General features: G+C 41.7%; 1 protein-coding gene across 1 annotated transcript in view; it reads left to right on the top strand.

The window, feature by feature from the left end:
* si:dkey-112e17.1 overlaps nucleotides 1–17,782 on the top strand; it is a 39,096-nt gene extending 21,314 nt beyond the window's left edge. The window contains exons 5-8 of the mRNA XM_034200113.1: nucleotides 624–747; nucleotides 2,952–3,076; nucleotides 15,248–15,469; nucleotides 15,836–17,782. Of these exons, the coding sequence (XP_034056004.1) occupies nucleotides 624–747; nucleotides 2,952–3,076; nucleotides 15,248–15,469; nucleotides 15,836–16,492 (1,128 nt within the window). The 3' untranslated portion in view covers nucleotides 16,493–17,782. The remainder of the gene's footprint in view (nucleotides 1–623; nucleotides 748–2,951; nucleotides 3,077–15,247; nucleotides 15,470–15,835) is intronic.
* Nucleotides 17,783–18,413: the final 631 nt, after the last annotated feature.

Below are 18,413 nucleotides of genomic sequence, written 5' to 3'. Positions count from 1 at the left end.
GAAGACTGATGAGGATGATTTCTTGTCATACTTGATATTTAATATATTTCGTTTTTTGGTAACATTTGAAGACTGATGAGGATGATTTCTTGTCATACTTGATACTTAATATATTTCGTTTTTTGGTGGTTAGTCAGATAAAACAAGACATCTGTGCCGTGGGAAACAACAGCCGGTTCTTTTTTTTTTTTTTACTAGTTTCTGACATATTAAGCAAAAACACTCTTCAGTGGCAGCCTTACACTCACACCAAAAAACATATTGAAAGTAATGCACAGTCTGAATAATGTGCTAAGTTTGTGAGATATTCACATCTGAAACATGTGAGTAATTGTACATAAATTGTAAGTAAAAAGACAAAAAACCTATAAATAATTGTATTCTATTTTATTAAATGTATCTTCTTATTGCACATTTTTCTTATATTGACATAACTACTTTAATGTATGTTTGGTAATCTTCTCTACTACAACACCTAATTTCCCCTTGGCATAAGTAAAGTATTCTGATTGACTTTAGTACTGTTTCTTTCTGCATATATGAATGTGTGTCGCTGTGATGTTTCTATGGTTTCCTGTTAAAGCTCCGTGGATAAACAGACCGTCACTCTGCTGGTGTTTCAGGTGCCGGAGGGGGTCCCCAACACGGCGGCGGAGGTGAGCGAGTTGCAGCTGATGGCTGAGAACCAGACCAACCTGGAAGTGAGCGCCGAGCAGGACAACAACAACGACAGCCCGCCACACACAGGTCGGGAACACACACACATGAACGCACGAAAGCAATTGGATGGCTTAAAGGTCACCTATTATGCAAAATCCACTTGTTCATGTCTCTTCTACATCAACACGAGATTCTGAAAGTTTCAGGAACAAAGATTCTCTCTCTTTTTGATCCATTTCTATAAAAACCTGTCTGAAAATGAGCTGATCAGATTTTGGCCACTTTATGATGTCATAACGTTGTTTTGTCTTGAGTAACCATTAGCCAATCCCCAACCAAGGTAACCCCCCCCCCCCCCTATCACCTGAATCTCCTCCTAGAGCACCATTGAGTTCTTTTTAACCAAATCTCTCTCAGAGGGGCGTGGGGAGGGGCTCCTTATTTTCATCTAAAGTAACAGACAGAGAATCAGCACTTTGGAAACAGGGCTGAAACAGAGGGGATTATGGGTAATGCTGCAATGATCTGTTTGGTGTTTGGAGCCAAACACTTCAGAGACATGTTCTGTATATATCTGAGACCTATTGATGAAAAAGAGTATAATAGGGGACCTTTTTAAAGGTCTTGATTTCATGCTGGAAATGTTTAATTGATTTCCTTTTTGGGTGCATTTCTCTCTGGCATACTGCTAAGACATACAGTTGGGAAAAAAGGGGCATTGCAGCAGGACCAAAGCCCATGTATTGCACATTACTCAAGATGCAATCCATTTAGATTTACATGTGTTAGGACTTCTGGGAAAGGTGACAGTACATTTAGAAATATAAATCACACATGAATTAGTTTCCTGGCAGAGCAATGACCCCATAAAGTTTGAGAGCAGCAGTCATTAAAAATGTAAGTCCCTGGGTGTTTAGGAATGTCCATTATTGGATGTATTTTCTCTGCTGATGAGTTCTTGGTGATGAGTTTCTAGATAACCATCTGTCTTTGTATTCTCCTATTTGACTCGTATGCTATTCTTTAAAAACAAATGGCTCTTTTGGGAAATCTTCCAGGAGTTCTTCTCGGAAAGATGTACCAACACTCAGTCTCAGATCACGTTTGTGTGATATTTTAAAAGATACAACTGAACCCTCCATGGACTCTTAAGTGTTCAATGGAAAGGAGCATTGCTTTAGTTGAGCAGCAGCACACAGGCTTGATCCTGGAACAATCCACAGGCTTCTCTCTCCGTGGGACTGAACCCAGGCGGAGAGATTTGTGGGTTTGTGGCATTTAACCCACAAAGCACCCTGGGAGTATTTTGAACAACAGAGGAGTACAGTCCCCCTCTCTGTGAGCTGCAGTCACGGTGTAAGGAGTTTACACCAAAACACATTAGCCTCCTCTGCATGGTGTTTTATTGAAGTATTTAAATTGCAGTACAACCGCACAAGCTCTGCTGCTTCTCTGAGTGGGAAACAGTCCTTACTTAAAGAGGAGGAAAGCAGGAAAGTGTAATTTACAGCTCTGTAGAGTTCAGTTAAACTACTAATAATTGTCTCTGACCTACTTTAGGTAGAAATGTGCCGCACACCATCATTCAACCTTTCTTCTGGCCAGACGTGCATTTCTTTTTACTGATTGACAGATGTTTTTCTGAACTACTTCCGAACATTTAATCGTGATAAAGACTTATTACCATCTATTTACGCTGATTAGTCACAAAACAGTTTTTCACTACATGACACTTGTGGCTGAAATAATTCATAAAGACAGATATTTAAATCAATTCTTCTATCTGTCAAGTTAATTTGAAACACTACTAATTGTGTTTTTCATCTCTTTTTTGGCAAATAAACGACTCATGTGAGATTGTTATTAACATGATATCAATATATATATTTATAATTTCGCTTATCCTCTAAACCGGCACATCACGACACCCCCAGCGCTGATTTCTGTCATGATTAATATCTATATAGGTTTAACATTTTTTAATTGTCCCTACTTTTATTTATCTACAATCTTTTTTGTAATTTTTTTTAGAAATATACAAGCCGACTTCCAGCACTATCCTGTGTTACTCCATTGACAAAGAAGCCTTTTAATATATGAAAGTATGGCATGAAGACGGGCCTAGTGAGGGTTGAGACATTTTGTTAAATTGTCATATCTGCTGTGCACTCTTCACATCCACGATGTACAGCTTTTGATCTGTATAACATATTCTAGAGGGGATAGAAATGGCCTTGTCTTGAATGTTTTTAAATATATGTTGTGTCTACCTATTCGTCTGTGTTTTGTAGTCAGTGCTGGCGGGGACATGTCCCAGTCCTGCAGCGGTCTGACTGAACTGGACCTCGGTGCGGATGAAGTGTTTATTGTGTCTTCAGCTCCAAGTTCAAGCAGACTGCCCTTCTCCCCTCACACCGTAAGGACTCATTTAATACCTATACAGTGTCTACCTGACCTAAAGTTGAAAAGATAGCGTGATGAATTGATAACGTGTTGGTGAAGCGAAAGCAATGGGCTTTTTTCCATTTGATTTCGAAACAGAAAATAAGATCTGTGTCTAACACATGGCTATTTACACGTTTTGTTCAGCAGGATAATCTCCACATGTTAACACCACTTTATGATTTTTGAAAAGTAAATGCAATCTCCAGAAGTACAACGCTAACGTTAGGCTATAAAGGAACTACAGCACGGTCACATGACTTCACGTCAACACCGCTAAGCTAAAGGTGGCTAATGTTGGGCTATAAAGGAACTACAGCACGGTCACATGACTTCACGTCACCACCGCTAAGCTAAAGGTGGCTAATGTTGGGCTATAAAGGAACTACAGCACGGTCACATGACTTCACGTCACCACCGCTAAGCTAAAGGAGGCTAATGTTGTGTTATAAAGGAACTACAGCACGGTCACATGACTTCACGTCACCACCGCTAAGCTAAAGGCGGCTAATGTTGGGCTATAAAGAAACGACAGCACGGTCACATGACTTCACGTCACCACCGCTAAGCTAAAGGAGGCTAATGTTGGGCTATAAAGGAACTACAGCACGGTCACATGACTTCACGTCACCACCGCTAAGCTAAAGGAGGCTAATGTTGTGTTATAAAGGAACTACAGCACGGTCACATGACTTCACGTCACCACCGCTAAGCTAAAGGTCGCTAATGTTGGGCTATAAAGGAACTACAGCACGGTCACATGACTTCACGTCACCACCGCTAAGCTAAAGGCGCCTAATGTTCAGCGTAATGACGTTTAGTAATTTCGTTTAGACACTCGTTAGCAACGGACATTTTTATGACACATTGGGGTATTAACTGACATATCTTATGATGTAGAACAAAATGTAAACATCTCTGCAGCTTGTCTTAACCACATACCTTATTTTCAGCTTCTAACCACTTAAAAAATAGTTGACTTAGAGACAAGGGAAGGTGCTAAATCATTAATGCTAACTAATTTCTGGATGTTCCTATGATTTTTCCTCCACTTTACTGTTTATCAGTCAGTGGATAAAACAGCTTTTACCTGAAGGAAGCCATGATGCTACACAGCTGTTAGAATAATTGTGTATCTGATCTCAAGGCCCAGCAGCTTTGTGGGTGATCTCCTGGCTTCGGGGGAAGTGATCCCTGCACCAATGATCATCAGAGGTGACGGGGTATTCATTGCATTGAATTGGCCCAGTGTTCCTAACAGGACTGACACCATTTATTGGCGTACGCGTGGTACACTCTAAAGCTATGAGGATATAAATGAGAAATGAGGATAATTAAAAAATGGGAGAAGCGTTGAGGAACAAGTAACGGTTCCACCGAGATTTTTTTTATCCGATCTCTTTTGTACGATCTTGGAATAAGAGTTGGCATAAAACAGCTCTGGCAGCTTTTTGAAGGACTGGCAAGCTTTTCTGCAGCCTAGACTAATGGAGTATTATCTCCAGAGCCAGATTCCCAGCTCTAATTGTGTGTGTGTTTGTGTGTGTCATGCACGCTTTGGCACTCAGTGTGTGGTCTGCTTGTGTGTATCCTCGATGCCATGTAAATAATGTTGGAAGAATGTTGAAAGGGGTCAAGGTTAATGACAAATTGTCAATTAATCTTCTCGGGGTCATGGCTAAGTAAACTTCCAGGTTAGCGTGACCCAAACAAATATGTAGCCGAGAACCCCCCTTTTGATAAACATTATTTTGGAAAAGGACCCTTTAGAAGTAGAGCTTTACAAAAAAATAAGACTTTTATTAACCTATTTGCCTGTTTTTGACAATACTGTATGGAAATGTAGATCAATAATTAAGAAATGTAGGTTAAAATCAACTTTATTGATCCATTGTTAAAATATATTGTATTAAAAAATATCCTCCTTTATCAACGGCGGTTTTAAGACATTGATGAATCACTAATTATAATCCAACAATAACATATTTAATATCCTGAAAAGTGTGAAAAGAGTACTTTTACTTGTGTTACCTAAAGTTTATTTAAATGTTAATAATTGTGAAAAAAAGCTGGATCAAAACTTTTTTTAATTCTTCACTTTCCAAAATTCAAAAAACTTAATTTAACTGTTTCTCATTTTTCTGGTGGCAAGTTTCCCCGGCCAGTCGTAGACCCCGCATCCGGATCCGCGGTTTATAGGCGACTTGTGGTGGGTGGCTGATTTCTCACCTCGTGTGTTAAATTTAAAAGTTGCCATTGTGTTCTTGGAGCTTTAGCGTACCAAAAGTACATTTTATTTAAACCCCTAAGCTAATTCTTGTCTAGACAAAGCTAGCTGCTAGTGACTCTGTTTAAAGGATTATCTGCACTCGTTCTCTGTCTGATGGTTGCAACCCTAAAACCTTACCCCCCTCCCCCAATCAACAGCAGCTGACCGACCAGGAAGAATAACAAGGCCTTTGCACAGCGAACCTGTCAATTAGCCTTTTTTAACGAGAGTCAATACAGTAAAAGTGGTTTGGACGAGTGATACATAGAGCTGATTGAAGGAGTTGTGCATGAACAAGAACACAGTGTGACTGATATCATTCCAAAAGTCATGCTGTTTTCTCGACAACTTTACAGAATAATAAAAATTGGTACGTGACACACACACGTTGGCTGGCTGTGTGTGTGAGAGCCAAGCTGATCAGCACAGTTCCTTCTTGTTAATCCATTAGTGTAGCACACAATGCAATCTGCAGGGAGAATTCAGGTGTTAGGGGGAAACAGAGTAGGTGTAATTAGCAGATTGGCAGACAGTCACTTCCTAATATCCCTACCATAATGACTGTGTTCAGAAATCCTTTCTTTGTCCCACAGCAGGGACACTTTCATGCCAGCTAAGGGTACAGTGCAGGTCGAGGGTAAAATAAAGAGTGGCCTAACATATATAAAAAAGGGGCAAGCACATGTTAAAGGAATGCTCCACTCATTAGATAATTAATCAAAACTTCAGTATTTAGTGAAACATTATGTTTAAACCATACCCTGAAGAAATCAGCGATATTCCCCGGTAAATAATGATTTTATAGCTCTTTTTTATCAAAACCTGTATATTCCGTCAGGCCGCTGCCATTTTGCCCATTTTAAGTAGTGACGTGATGGTCGTGACGTCATCCATGCGTTCACTTTGTAAACACACGAAAACATGGCGAAGTTTTGAGCAATATGAAGAGATTGGATGGGGGAATTCAGCCATACAGGTTCGAGCCTACTTAGTACTACTTAGTAGATACAATGATTTTGATTACTAGATATGTATGCATGTAGTACCACCCTTGCTAGCGATTCCCTCTCTAGTTTAGCATACTCAGCCTCGTTGTCCCTGGCCCTAGAACCACGATTTTATGGGGCCGGAAAAACTGGGGGGAAATACCCACTAGCCGGTACTACGCTATATGGAAAGGCCACCAAAAACTGGCCTGGCCTGGACGATAAAGGACGTTTAAACGGGGCTACCCGCTGCAATGGAAATGCGCCATAACATACCTTATTCTTACTCCGAGCACTACTTCTGGTCCTCCGTCGCTTCACACTTGCAGAGGGCGATTTCTCAACTGGCCGAACTGGTGTCCTGGTCGGTGATGACACCAGAAAGACCGATGGTACTGCATCTCCATTAAGTAATGGTTGTTCAATAAATCCCATGTTATGTTTTATCATACTCATAGTAGTCGTCCGGAAACTTGAAATGTTCGCTGCATACATGCGCCTGTGGATCTTTCGGTTCGGGCCGGCCACATTTCGCTAGCCACTGCCTCCGAACGTACTTCCTACGCTTACCTTTTGGCAACAGATAGAACCGAGCATTCCGTGGATTGTTCCTATCAGAATTGTGGCAATGTTTCGCGATACAATGAGGCATATTTGAAGAGAGTAACTACAGTAAATAACATGAACATCAACGTGTCCTCGAAACCAAACGCATGGTTTACGTCACGTCCGGTAAAATGGCGCCGCCCACAGTGTTGATGTTATTTCGGTAATTAATCAGTTTAAAATCACTGATAATGTCATCGGATTAAAAAAAAAAAAAGAGAGACTGGCAGAGACTGGTCTGTTTTATCGGATGATAATTATTTAAAAATGAGTGTCATGAGCATACCATTCCTTTAATAAAATCAAAATCAAATAAGCACATATCCAGGTAGAAAAGACCAGAGATGTTAGCCTTTGCAGACAATTTACATGCACAATAAACGAATGAACACACTACAGGAAAGGGAAACGCATAATAGGGCCTCTTTAAAATGTAAAATGGGCAGTGCCAATAGCCGCTTTCACACCAAGTACTTTGCCGTACTTAGTTCCTAGCACTTAGTACCCCCATGGAACTAAGAGCAGATCACGTTCACACCGGAAAAGGTTCCCTGAGGGAAGATTACGCAAATGCAGCCGCTGACGTCACTTCTTCTTCTTCTTTGGGTTTACTGGCAGGCCGCAAACAACTTCATGGCGTATACTGCCGCCCAAAGTCCCCGGCCGGAAGTCCCCGGAGTTGGGGACAGGCTTCAGTAGCAGCTGCTGGGACTCCCAGCAGATTCTACTGAAGCCTTCCGAGTAAATCGCCAGAACGCCGACACCTCCTCATCACTCCACCGCTCCCATGTTTTTTTTTCTGTTGCCATAAGTTATTCTCTCTCCGTTGATGCACGGGGCTAATGCTAATAATGCTAATGCCAGCAAATACAATGGCGGCTTCAAAAAACTTTTCCGAGTATTTTGGCGCGTGGTTTGCAATTCGCCCAGCCAATCAGAAATTGGAACTTTTTTCTCCCCAGGATAGTACCACCTCTCTAGCAGGCTCTAATACCCCGGCCACACGAGGACGAAAACGGCTAAACGCATAGGATTAACGCAAACGCAATCGCAAACAAGCTTCCGTCCATACGCAATAGTTATCCGGATAGTTTCTGTCCACACGAGACCGCTCCGTTTAGCTCCAACCGCTGGAGAAGCTGCAGTACATATGCAGGAGCCTGTACGTGGCGCTGTAACTTCCTCCACAAAAGCAGCGAAGAAGCATGGTTGTCATGGTTGCCCTTCTGTTTATTCTCCGCGGTGGGGGCCGAGGGAACCGGGCAGAGTTTTTCGCCAGTCAACGTGAATTAAAGTTTAAACCTTCCGACAAAATTATAAAAGTGCCGGTCAAAGGTCTTCTTTGTTATTTATTGAGCTTTAAAACAAATGAATAACGACTCTATATAATATAATAATAAAAATACACGGAGCCTCTCTTTTTCCACCCTCTCTTTGGACAGCGTCAGTGTCTGTCTCATGCAGCAGCTGATCCAGTAATGACTGAGTGACCCGGCCGACAGTAAAAATAAACATATTTATAACTAGTTTAGGTAGTTTGAGAGGTGTCTCCGTCCTGTCAGATTAGACTTCTCTCGCGTTTATGTCCATATCGAGAGAAAGCTAAATAATCTGAATTCAGTGTGCAGTTTACTTTGACGCGGGGGTGAGCAGCAGAGGTGGGGAGAGGCGGGGCTATTGCGCAATCATTATCAGAAAATGATCGCTGAAGCTGCAGTACATATCCACAAAAGAAGCGAGTAAGATCCCCCCTGGATGTGTAAGTCTGCTGTAGATGTTGCACAAAGAACTGTAGCATGGTCAGTAGCGTCCGGAGCACGATAGCAACTCTGCGATCCGCCATTGTTGTTGTTGTTGGTGGCGAAACACATCAGCAATGGCGCGGGGTATGCGGAGGTGAGCAGCAGAAGTGGGGAGAGGCGGGGCTATTGCTATTGCGCAATCACTATCAGAAAATGTTCGTATAGGGCGCACACACGGAGCCGTTTGACCCCCCAGAGCGTTGCGTATGCCGTTCTATCCACCTTGGGACCCGTTATCGTTTCCTCAGTCGTTTAGTGCCGTATTCGGTCGTCCTCGTATGGCCGAATGGTCTATATGACACTAAACAGTAACGCAAACGGCCGTTTTCGTCCTCGTGTGGCCGGGGCATAAAAAGGGGGTAAACGTTTTCATGAACTAAATTCTATTTTTGGTGTGAACGCAAAATCCCAGGAACTATCGGAACTAAACGGGAAAAGTACGGGGAAAAGTACGGGGAAAAGTATAGTTCCAAAATGTTGCGTACACACCAAAATTAAAAATAGTTCATGAGAACCTTTTTACCCCCTTTTCCGTCCCTGCTAGAGAGCAGAAAACAGTTCCTATTTCTGATTGGCTGGGCGGAATGCAAACTACGCCCCGTAAAACTCCCAAAAAGTTTTGTGAAGCCGCCATTTTATTATCCTCGCATTGGCATTATTAGCATTAGCATTGGATTGTCCACTCAGATATATCACATATTTGTAACTAAATTAGACATGAATTGAAACAAAACACAGTATAAACTGAGGAGTGACTCTCGTGAGTTTCATGTATTTTCTTCACTCCGCTGGGAAACTGCTCTCATGTCAAGAAGCATCAGATCAGTGCATGCACTGCATCGTCCAATCAGTGAGCGATACACAGTAAGGGGGCGGGGCGAGTGTCTGAGGATTTCACCGGAGGATGGTCTGGTGGTTCCTCGATTATCGCTCCTCGATCCTCCGGCACAAATAAGGCCACTGGGACGCTACTCAAGATGGCGCAGACAAATCAACTTCCGATGATACCGAAACCGAGGAGCGAGGAAATTAAAAATAAGAGAATTGAGATGCAGCCCCAGCTAGAGAGCAGGGACTTTCCTGGGGAGAAAAGGTTCCAATTTCTGATTGGCTGGTCGAATTGCAAACCACGCCCCGTAAAACTCTGAAAAGTGTTTGTGAAGCCGCCATTTTCTTTGCCCGCATCAGCATAATTAGCATTGGCCCAGCGCACAAACGCAGAGAGGACTAACTTATGGCAACACAAAAGAAAACATGGGAGCGATGGAGATGAGGAGGTGTCGGCGTTCTGGCGATTTACTCGGAAGGCTTTCAGTAGAAGCTGCTGCCAGTCCCCAACTCCGGGGACTTCCGGCCGGGGACTTTGGGTGGCAGTATACACCATGAAGTTGTTTGCGGCCTGCCAGTAAACCCAAAGCAGAAGAAGACAAAGTGACGTCAGCTGCTTCATTTGCCTAATCCTCCCTCAGGGACTTACTCCGGTGTGAACGCGATCTGTACTTAGTTCATGAGAACTAAAGAGTTCTCATGAACTAAGTTCTGATTAACCTTTGTGGGAAAAGTACTGCGGTGTGAAAGCGCCTATTGTTACTATCTGAGTCTTTTTCTATTGATGTTATGTCCCAGAGATGCGTGTGAGGTTCACTAACCAGGTTGCTGATGCCACCTTTGACATGTGAGCCATTTACGTTGTATGGTCTTTTAATTAGTTTGTCTATATTCTCTATGCCCCTCTTGTCTTTTAACCTTTGTCCTTCCAGGGAAAATGTGTTTGCTAAACACTCTTTATTGCTCTTTATCGCCTGGTAACCATAAATGAACACAAATGGATGCGGAGAGTTTGCTCCTGGACACTGAGTGGGTGGATATTACTATGTTTATCTATACACCAAATTAAATTGTGAACTCTACAATCTAAATGGTAAAATATACTGTTTTCAGCCTATGAAATATGGAGATGTCTTGCTTTTCTCGGTTGTATATCATTTAAAACAATCACCTTGCACTTTGGAAGGCAAGGCAAGTTTATTTATATAGCACCTTTCAACACAAGGCAATTCAAGGTGCTTTACAAAAATGAAAGACATTCAGACAAAGGCATTTAAAAACAGTAAAAGATAATAAAAGAAACATTAAAAGAAAAAATACATGAATAAAAAGTTACAGTGCAGTTTAAGATATGAATAGTTCACACAGAAGTTCCACTTTACTGATGAACACAACGGCTCAGTTTCAATTAAAAGCAGCGACAAAAATAAAAGTCTTCAGCCTGGATTTAAAAGTAGTCAGAGTTGCAGCGGACCTGCAGGTTTCTGGGAGTTTGTTCCAGATATTTGGAGCATAATAACTGAATGATGCTTTACCATGTTTAGTTCTGACTCTGGGGACAGAAAGCTGACCAGTCCCTGAAGACCTGAGAGATCTGGATGGTTCATAATTTAGCAGAAGATCAGAAATGTATTTTGGGCCTAAACCATTCAGTGCTTTATAAACCAGCAGCAGTATTTTGAAATATATTCTTTGACACACAGGAAGCCAGTGTAAAGACTTCAGAACAGGAGTGATGTGATCCACTTTCTTAGTGTTAGTGAGGACTCGAGCAGCAGCGTTCTGAATCAGCTGCAGCTTCCTAATAGATTTTTTAGTGAGACCTGTGAAGACACCATTGCAGTAGTCGAGTCTACTGAAGATAAAAGCATGGACAAGTTTTTCCAAATCCTGCTGTGACATTAGTCTTTTAATCCTAGATATGTTCTTTAGGTGATAGTAGGCTGATTTAGTAACTGTTTTAATGTGTCTGTTGAAACTCAGGTCAGAGTCCATGACTACACCTAGATTTCTGGCTTTATCTGTTGTTTTGAACATTGCACACTGAAGCTCAGTGCTAACTTTTATACGTTCTGCCTTGGCTCCAAAGACCATTACCTCAGTTTTGACTTTGTTTAATTGGAGAAAGTTCTGACACATCCAGTCATTGATTTGTTCAATGCACTTACTCAGTGTTTGAATTGGAGCATAGTCTCCTGGTGAAATTGTTACGTAAATTTGTGTGTCATCCGCATAGCTATGGTAACTTATTTGGTTGTTCTTCATTATCTGAGCCAGTGGTAGCATGTAGATGTTAAAGAGAAGAGGCCCCAAGATGGAGCCTTGAGGTACCCCACATGTCATATTTGTCAACTCAGATGTGTATTTACCTATAGAAACAAAGTTGTTTCTGTCCTTTAAGTAGGATTCAAACCAATTTAGAACTGTTTCCGAAAGTCCCACCCAGTTTTCTAGTCGGTCTAGTAATATGCTGTGGTCAACAGTGTCAAACGCAGCACTGAGATCTAATAATACTAACACTGAAGTTCTGCCACTGTCTGTGTTTAAGTGGATGTCATTGAAGACCTTTACAAGAGCAGTCTCAGTGCTGGAACACATCGAAACAGTTATTTAAATGCAAGAAATTACTCAACTGTTGAAAGACTACTTTTTCAATGATTTTACCTAGAAATGGCAGGTTTGATATGGGCCTGTAATTGTTCATTACTGAAGCATCTAGATTATTCTTTTTTAAGAGCGGTTTAATGACTGCAGTTTTCAGGGCCTGTGGAAAAACACCTGAGTGAAGAGACTTGTTTACTATGTGAAGTAGATCTGAGGCCATGCAACGAAAAACATCTTTGAAAAATCCTGTTGGAATAATATCAAGGCAGCAAGAGGAGGATTTCAGAAGTTGTATAATGTCCTCCAGGTTTTATCATTAATCTGATGGAATTGTGTCATGGTGTTTGAATTGATATTAGGTGGACACAGAGACAAAACATTTGCTGTTCCTGATGCAGAGGCACTGACTGCTTGTGAAGAAGGAGGCAAATTCATTGCACGCCCTGGTGGATAGAAATTCAGAGGCTACTGACACTGGGGGGTTAGTTAGTCTGTCGACGGTAGCGAACAAGGCACATGCGTTGTTTTTGGCAATGATATCAGAGAAGAAAGACTGTCGGGCAAATTTCAATTCCAAATTATAAAGGCGAAGTCGCTCTTGGCGAAGTGCACCTGGAGATTTGTTTTTCGCCACCTGCGTTCAGCTTTTCGACACTCTTTTTTTCTCTGTTCTCACGGTCATGGCATTTCTCCATGGAGATATTTTCTTCCCAGACACTTCCTTTACCCTAGTTGGAGCAATGGCATCTATAACATTTTTAATTTTTGAATTAAAATGATCTACTAGCTCATTTACTGAGATGTTATCAGGGGCAAGTTCTGAGTAAACATTTCCCTAGTATTTTCAGTTAAATATCGCTTTGTGGTTACCTCTTTTTGAACATTTTTGTGAACAGAAATAGAGCTCTCAAAGAAAACACAGGAATGATCAGAGAGTGCAACATCAGTCATCACAACCTCAGAGATATTCAGACCCTTTGAGATAATTAAGTCCAGGGTGTGCCCCTTATTGTGCGTGGGCTCCGTCACATGCTGAGTCAGTCCATAGCTATCAAGAACACAAAACAGTTATTTTGCCCCTCTGTCCTGGGGGTTGTCAACATGGATGTTAAAATCACCAACAATGACTAGACGGTCAAAGTCAATACACACTATAGACAGCAGTTCAGTAAAGTCATCAAAAAAGCTTGCACAGTATTTGGGTGGTCTATAGATATTTAGGAACAGAGCTCGAGAGGAGCATTTCAGCTGAAGGGCCACATATTCAAAAGAAGCAAAGTTCCCATAAAATGTCTTTCTGCATTGAAGGGAATCATTGAACAGAATAGCAACTCCACCCCCTTTCTTATGCATTCTTTCCTGACTCATAAAACTAAAGTTGGGAGGGGTTGATTCGATAAGAACAGCTGCACTGTTATTTTGTTCAATCCAAGTTTCCGCTAAAAACATAAAATCGAGATTGTGCTCAGTGATAAAATCATTGATTAAAAATGTTTTACCTGCCAAAGACCTGACATTTAATAAAGCTAGTTTAAGTTTGTTGAACACACTATCAGTCAGTTTTTTGTGACGAGCTGTGGTTGACATGGAATCACTGCTAAATTAGATAAACTCACACAAACGTTTGAGTGCTTCCTGTATCTAAGCTGATTCACCGCTCTTAATCTATTACCTATCAACACAGATATCGGCAAAGCTACTGGCAGGCAGGGCCCCGGCTTGTCCTGGAAAGAGTTGAGTGCCATACGCCCTTGAGCCTGGACCCAGCACATATCAGTCAGTGTTTGCGTTTTTTACACACACATCCTTATCAGGTTTCGGAGACAGCAGTCTTGAAGGGGGGGAGGACGTTTTGGTCCGGATGATTGTGGTAGGCATGGTGACGGGGGTGTTGGTGCGCGTTCAGGGTTTGGTTATTGAACTCCAGGAAGGAATCGATGCCAACCCTCTGTATCTCCTTCATGTGTTCAGCGATCTCCAGGAGGGTGGGCGAGGGTGAAAGGGTGAATGGAGAGTAGAGAGAGCTGTGGGGTGAAGGAAGAGTATCCTCAGAGGTGATAGCTGGGGTGAAGGGCGGTGGAGACTTCTCCATTCCATAATGAAGACATTCCTCAGGCGGGTGCATGATAGATTTTCAAGGTTTTCTGAGCGATGTGTTGTGTATTTCTCTTGTTTTGATTATCTTGTTGCTTGTCCTTGGCAGAGGGAACAGATTGATGACGTACGCAGTTGAATATGTTAGAGATAAACAATTTCACTCCTGACTTGTTGAGGCAAACTCCATTTGCCTTAAAAAGATGTCTGCGGTCCCAGAAAAAGTTAAAGTTGTCAATAAAATGGACAGAATGGTCAGTACAGGCAGTTGAAAGCCAGGTGTTCAGTGCAAACAATCTGCTGAATCTTGGAAGACCAAAATTGATATTTTTTTTAATTGTTCTCTTTTTTTATCAGCCTGATTCATCAATAATTAGTGTTGTTTTTAAGCATTGTTGGATGTAGCTGTACATAAATCCCTCTGTTGTTGCCTTCTGCCCATCATACATATCCGATAATACTTTATTGGTCAGATCAAGTCTGAAATTTGACTCGCAGCAGCTCCATGTGTAACATCAACATAGACAAATATCAAGACACAATACATGAAAAACAAACATTTAACATAACAGCACAATCAGTAACAGCACCCTTTAGCGTTTATTATTATGTATGTTTTCTGTGTCTCCTATTTTACACTCGACCTTCTCTTACTATGTTTATGTATGCACAATTATAGACCAAAGGAAATTGTGAAATCTACAATCTGATTGGCAAAAAATGCTGTTTTCAGCCTTTGAAATATGGAGATTTCTTGCTTTTCTCTGTTTTATATAATATAAAACTGATTTAAAGACATTACCATGTACTTTGGGAAACAAATCTTTATCAGCAGATTCATCATGTTTTTTTTAGTATTGTTGTATGTAGCTGTACTTTAATCCCTCTGTTGTTGCCTTCTGCACAGACATCTCATTTGAACCCTTACATATATGAATGTTTTCTGTGTCTCTCAGCAGCGGGAGAGGTTTCTGCGGCACAGTGACACCGGCCCCGTGGGGGAGTGGCCCTCTCCGGACTCCACCATCTCACCCTCTGGATCCACCAGGGAGGGCAGCAACAGGCCGAGAGCGTGGAGCGTCCGCACCTTCCAGGACCTCCTGCCTCCTCTGCCGCAGCTGCACAAGAAGTGGTGCAGCTGGAACTCCAGCAGCCCCTTCACCAAGCTGGTGGACAGCGTGAGTACAAAAAAACAATTTTCATATTACAACGGAGCTGCTCAGCATTAGATTCAGTTAATTACACCTACTTAATTTGTTTCTAAGGCTTCCCAGCTTTAATTTCTATAGTCGATTGGTCAATATGTTAATGCTTTTTCCGGCTGAATTACTTATTCCAAGTTACTTTTTGGGCCGATTAAAAACATGATTTACAGACTACTTGGTCTATTTCAAGACAAAGATAAGTAAAATTACATCGTATTTAAAAAGAAAAACCTGATCAGTGTGAGAATTATGATATCGAATTGACCCATCTTTAGTTTTTATCTATACACCCATGCCTTTTTATTCATGTTGAAATTCATCCATCTCCTACTTTCCCAGACTCCAACCGGTTTGGCAGCGGACGGCAGAGCGGACCACGGCAGGAGGATCTTCTCCGACGTTCACCTGGACTCTAAAGCCGACAGCAGCTCCATCTCTGACTCCACCCTGAGCAACGCCTCCTTCCCGCTGTCGCTGCCCACCCAGAGGCAGCGGCGCCTCAACTCCACCAGCAACCTGCGGCGCTCTCGCTTCACCGGGCCCTGTTTCGGCCTCCTCTCCGGGACACAAGAACCAACAAATCCCTCTGTTGTTGTGGTTCCTCCAACACAAGGTTCCCCGTCTGAACCCAGCTCTGCTTCCTCCACTCAGAGTCAGACAGAGGGCGTGAAGAGGCGCGATTTCCCAGGCGAGAACGACCACATCAGCGTTCAGGTGTTCGCCATCTCCGAGGAGGAGGACCGGCAGCCTCTGGTCTCAGCCGAGCACCTGAACCAGACCTCTGGATCTCTGAATGGGGTGGTGAAGGGGACTTATGAGGGGAAGGGGCCCTCCAGCCTCAGCCCTCAGAGGGTCAGAGCAGAATGGAGGCCGTGGGGGAGCCAGGCATCCGGAGAGGTCGCTCCACTATCTCCCAACTCGAGCAAAAGCAACGACAGCCCGCCGTCCTTCACTCAGTCCACAGTGCCGTGCAGTGTGAACAACCAGATGGGATGACTGGTAAAAAAGAGCAGGGACTCTGAACTCTGTTAGTGAAACATATATAACCTACTTCTTTATATTCCTGAAAAATCGACAAAATGATTATTACGTATACTGTAGCCTCCTGCCGGCAAATATAGTCATCTCACGCTTTCTATTTTTATAAGTTGTACAAAGATGGAATATTATGCTGCTTACTGTACCAAGGCAATGACTGCTGTCGTATTGTACGGTGGCCGACAGGTGCATAAATATTGCCATTAAGAGAAACGCTCTGCAGTTTCAGAAACGATGCAAATATTAAAACACAAATGTGCCAAAACACATGCAAATGAGGTTGATGTTCACCATCTTGACAACCCGTGCGCTGCGTTTACTAAAAGCGCTGCATAAACGAAACACTGCAAATATAAAACACAACGGAAACAGGGACACTGAAAAGTGACGCACACAGCTGGAGCATTTGTTATCCTGTCACTGTTGGCAGAGTTTCATAATTGTTAGTGTTTTGTCAGTATATTTGAAGTTAGCTACGTTAGCAAGCTAGCTTACAGCAGATCAGAATTAATCAAATGTTGTTCAAATAAGCCGATAAAACTCACATTTTAATTGAGTATACAGTGACAGTGAGCAGACTTTATAATCCTGAACGTCAATGAGCGCTCCGGTCCCAGCTGTGTGCGTCACTTTTTATTGTCCCCATTTCCGATGTGTTTAAGCTTCACTCAGCGTGTCGCTTTCAGTAAACCCTGCGCAGCATATTTTGTCAAGTTGGTGAAGATGTCGTTTACATATGTTATATGTTATATTTGCATCGTGTTCTGAAACTGCAGCGTGTTTCTATTATTGCGAATGTTTAATGTCATTGCACCTGTCGGTAATTATGTGTTCAAAAAAAGTATTTCCTGAGTGAGTTTACACCCAGATTTATTAACCGGTTTGATATTATTCAGTGAGTTATAAGACTCCAAACATTGCACTTTGTATTCAGTAGCTCATTCATTTAATTTGGTATCTTTAAGCGGTTATCATTTTTAGCCCAAGCTAACAAACGCTTCTACAATGACCTATTACCCTGCAGTGTTTGCATACATTAATATGAATGTTGCAACAGTGTACATACTGTATGTACTTTTAAGGCTTATACTGGATTTTAAAAGGGAAATCAGAATATAATAAAAGCATCTAGAGTACTAATATTCACTATGATGTAGTATAAAGAGAGAACTAGAGAGCACAATAGTATTTAAAATGAGTTATTAATTAATGTAAAGTTTTAATAAAGGCTATGTGTTGTGTCCTTGATCTGAAGATGTGTTTTTTTGTGATAATTCAGCACCTTAGTTAAGGATGTAAGAAGCTCAACGCTCAGCTTGTTTTCAGCAAAGGAGGAAATATAAATGCAAAGAAAGACATTTGCTTTTTAAATGTGACATTTCAGTAACATCATTTTCCAACAATACTCCACACACATTTTTTGAGATAATACTTTCTTTGAATGATTAGCATCTAAAGGGTTTGTTAAATGTTCAGGGTACAATATAAAAATGTCATAGGACGATATGTCATAAATGAATTACTGCCAGTGGTTTTACATCCTAGTCGGTTCATAATGTCAACAATTTAATATTTTTTCCTATTAGACATTTGGGTACTTTACAATAAGATACCCTTAGAAAGGGTTTACGAATAGTTTGTACTTCATTTATTAATTAGGTTGTGAACACTTTATAAATCATTAATAAGCTTTTATAAGACATGAGATAAACAGGGCAACTGTGACCGGTTGCTTGCCAAATAGTGAGCCCACATGTATCTGCACTGCTAAGCCTTATACTAGCTACCTAGCTTGCTTCGTCTTCTTCATCAGCCAGCATCCTTGGTATCTGGAGCTCACTGAGTTGATTCTGGCTAAGTAGCCAATATAAGGCTTAGT

This window comes from Gymnodraco acuticeps, unplaced genomic scaffold, assembly GCF_902827175.1.
Source record: "Gymnodraco acuticeps unplaced genomic scaffold, fGymAcu1.1, whole genome shotgun sequence".
NCBI lineage: Eukaryota > Metazoa > Chordata > Actinopteri > Perciformes > Bathydraconidae > Gymnodraco > Gymnodraco acuticeps.
The sequence above is the reverse complement of the archived record's forward strand: the minus strand, read 5'-3'. Positions and strand labels throughout refer to the sequence as shown.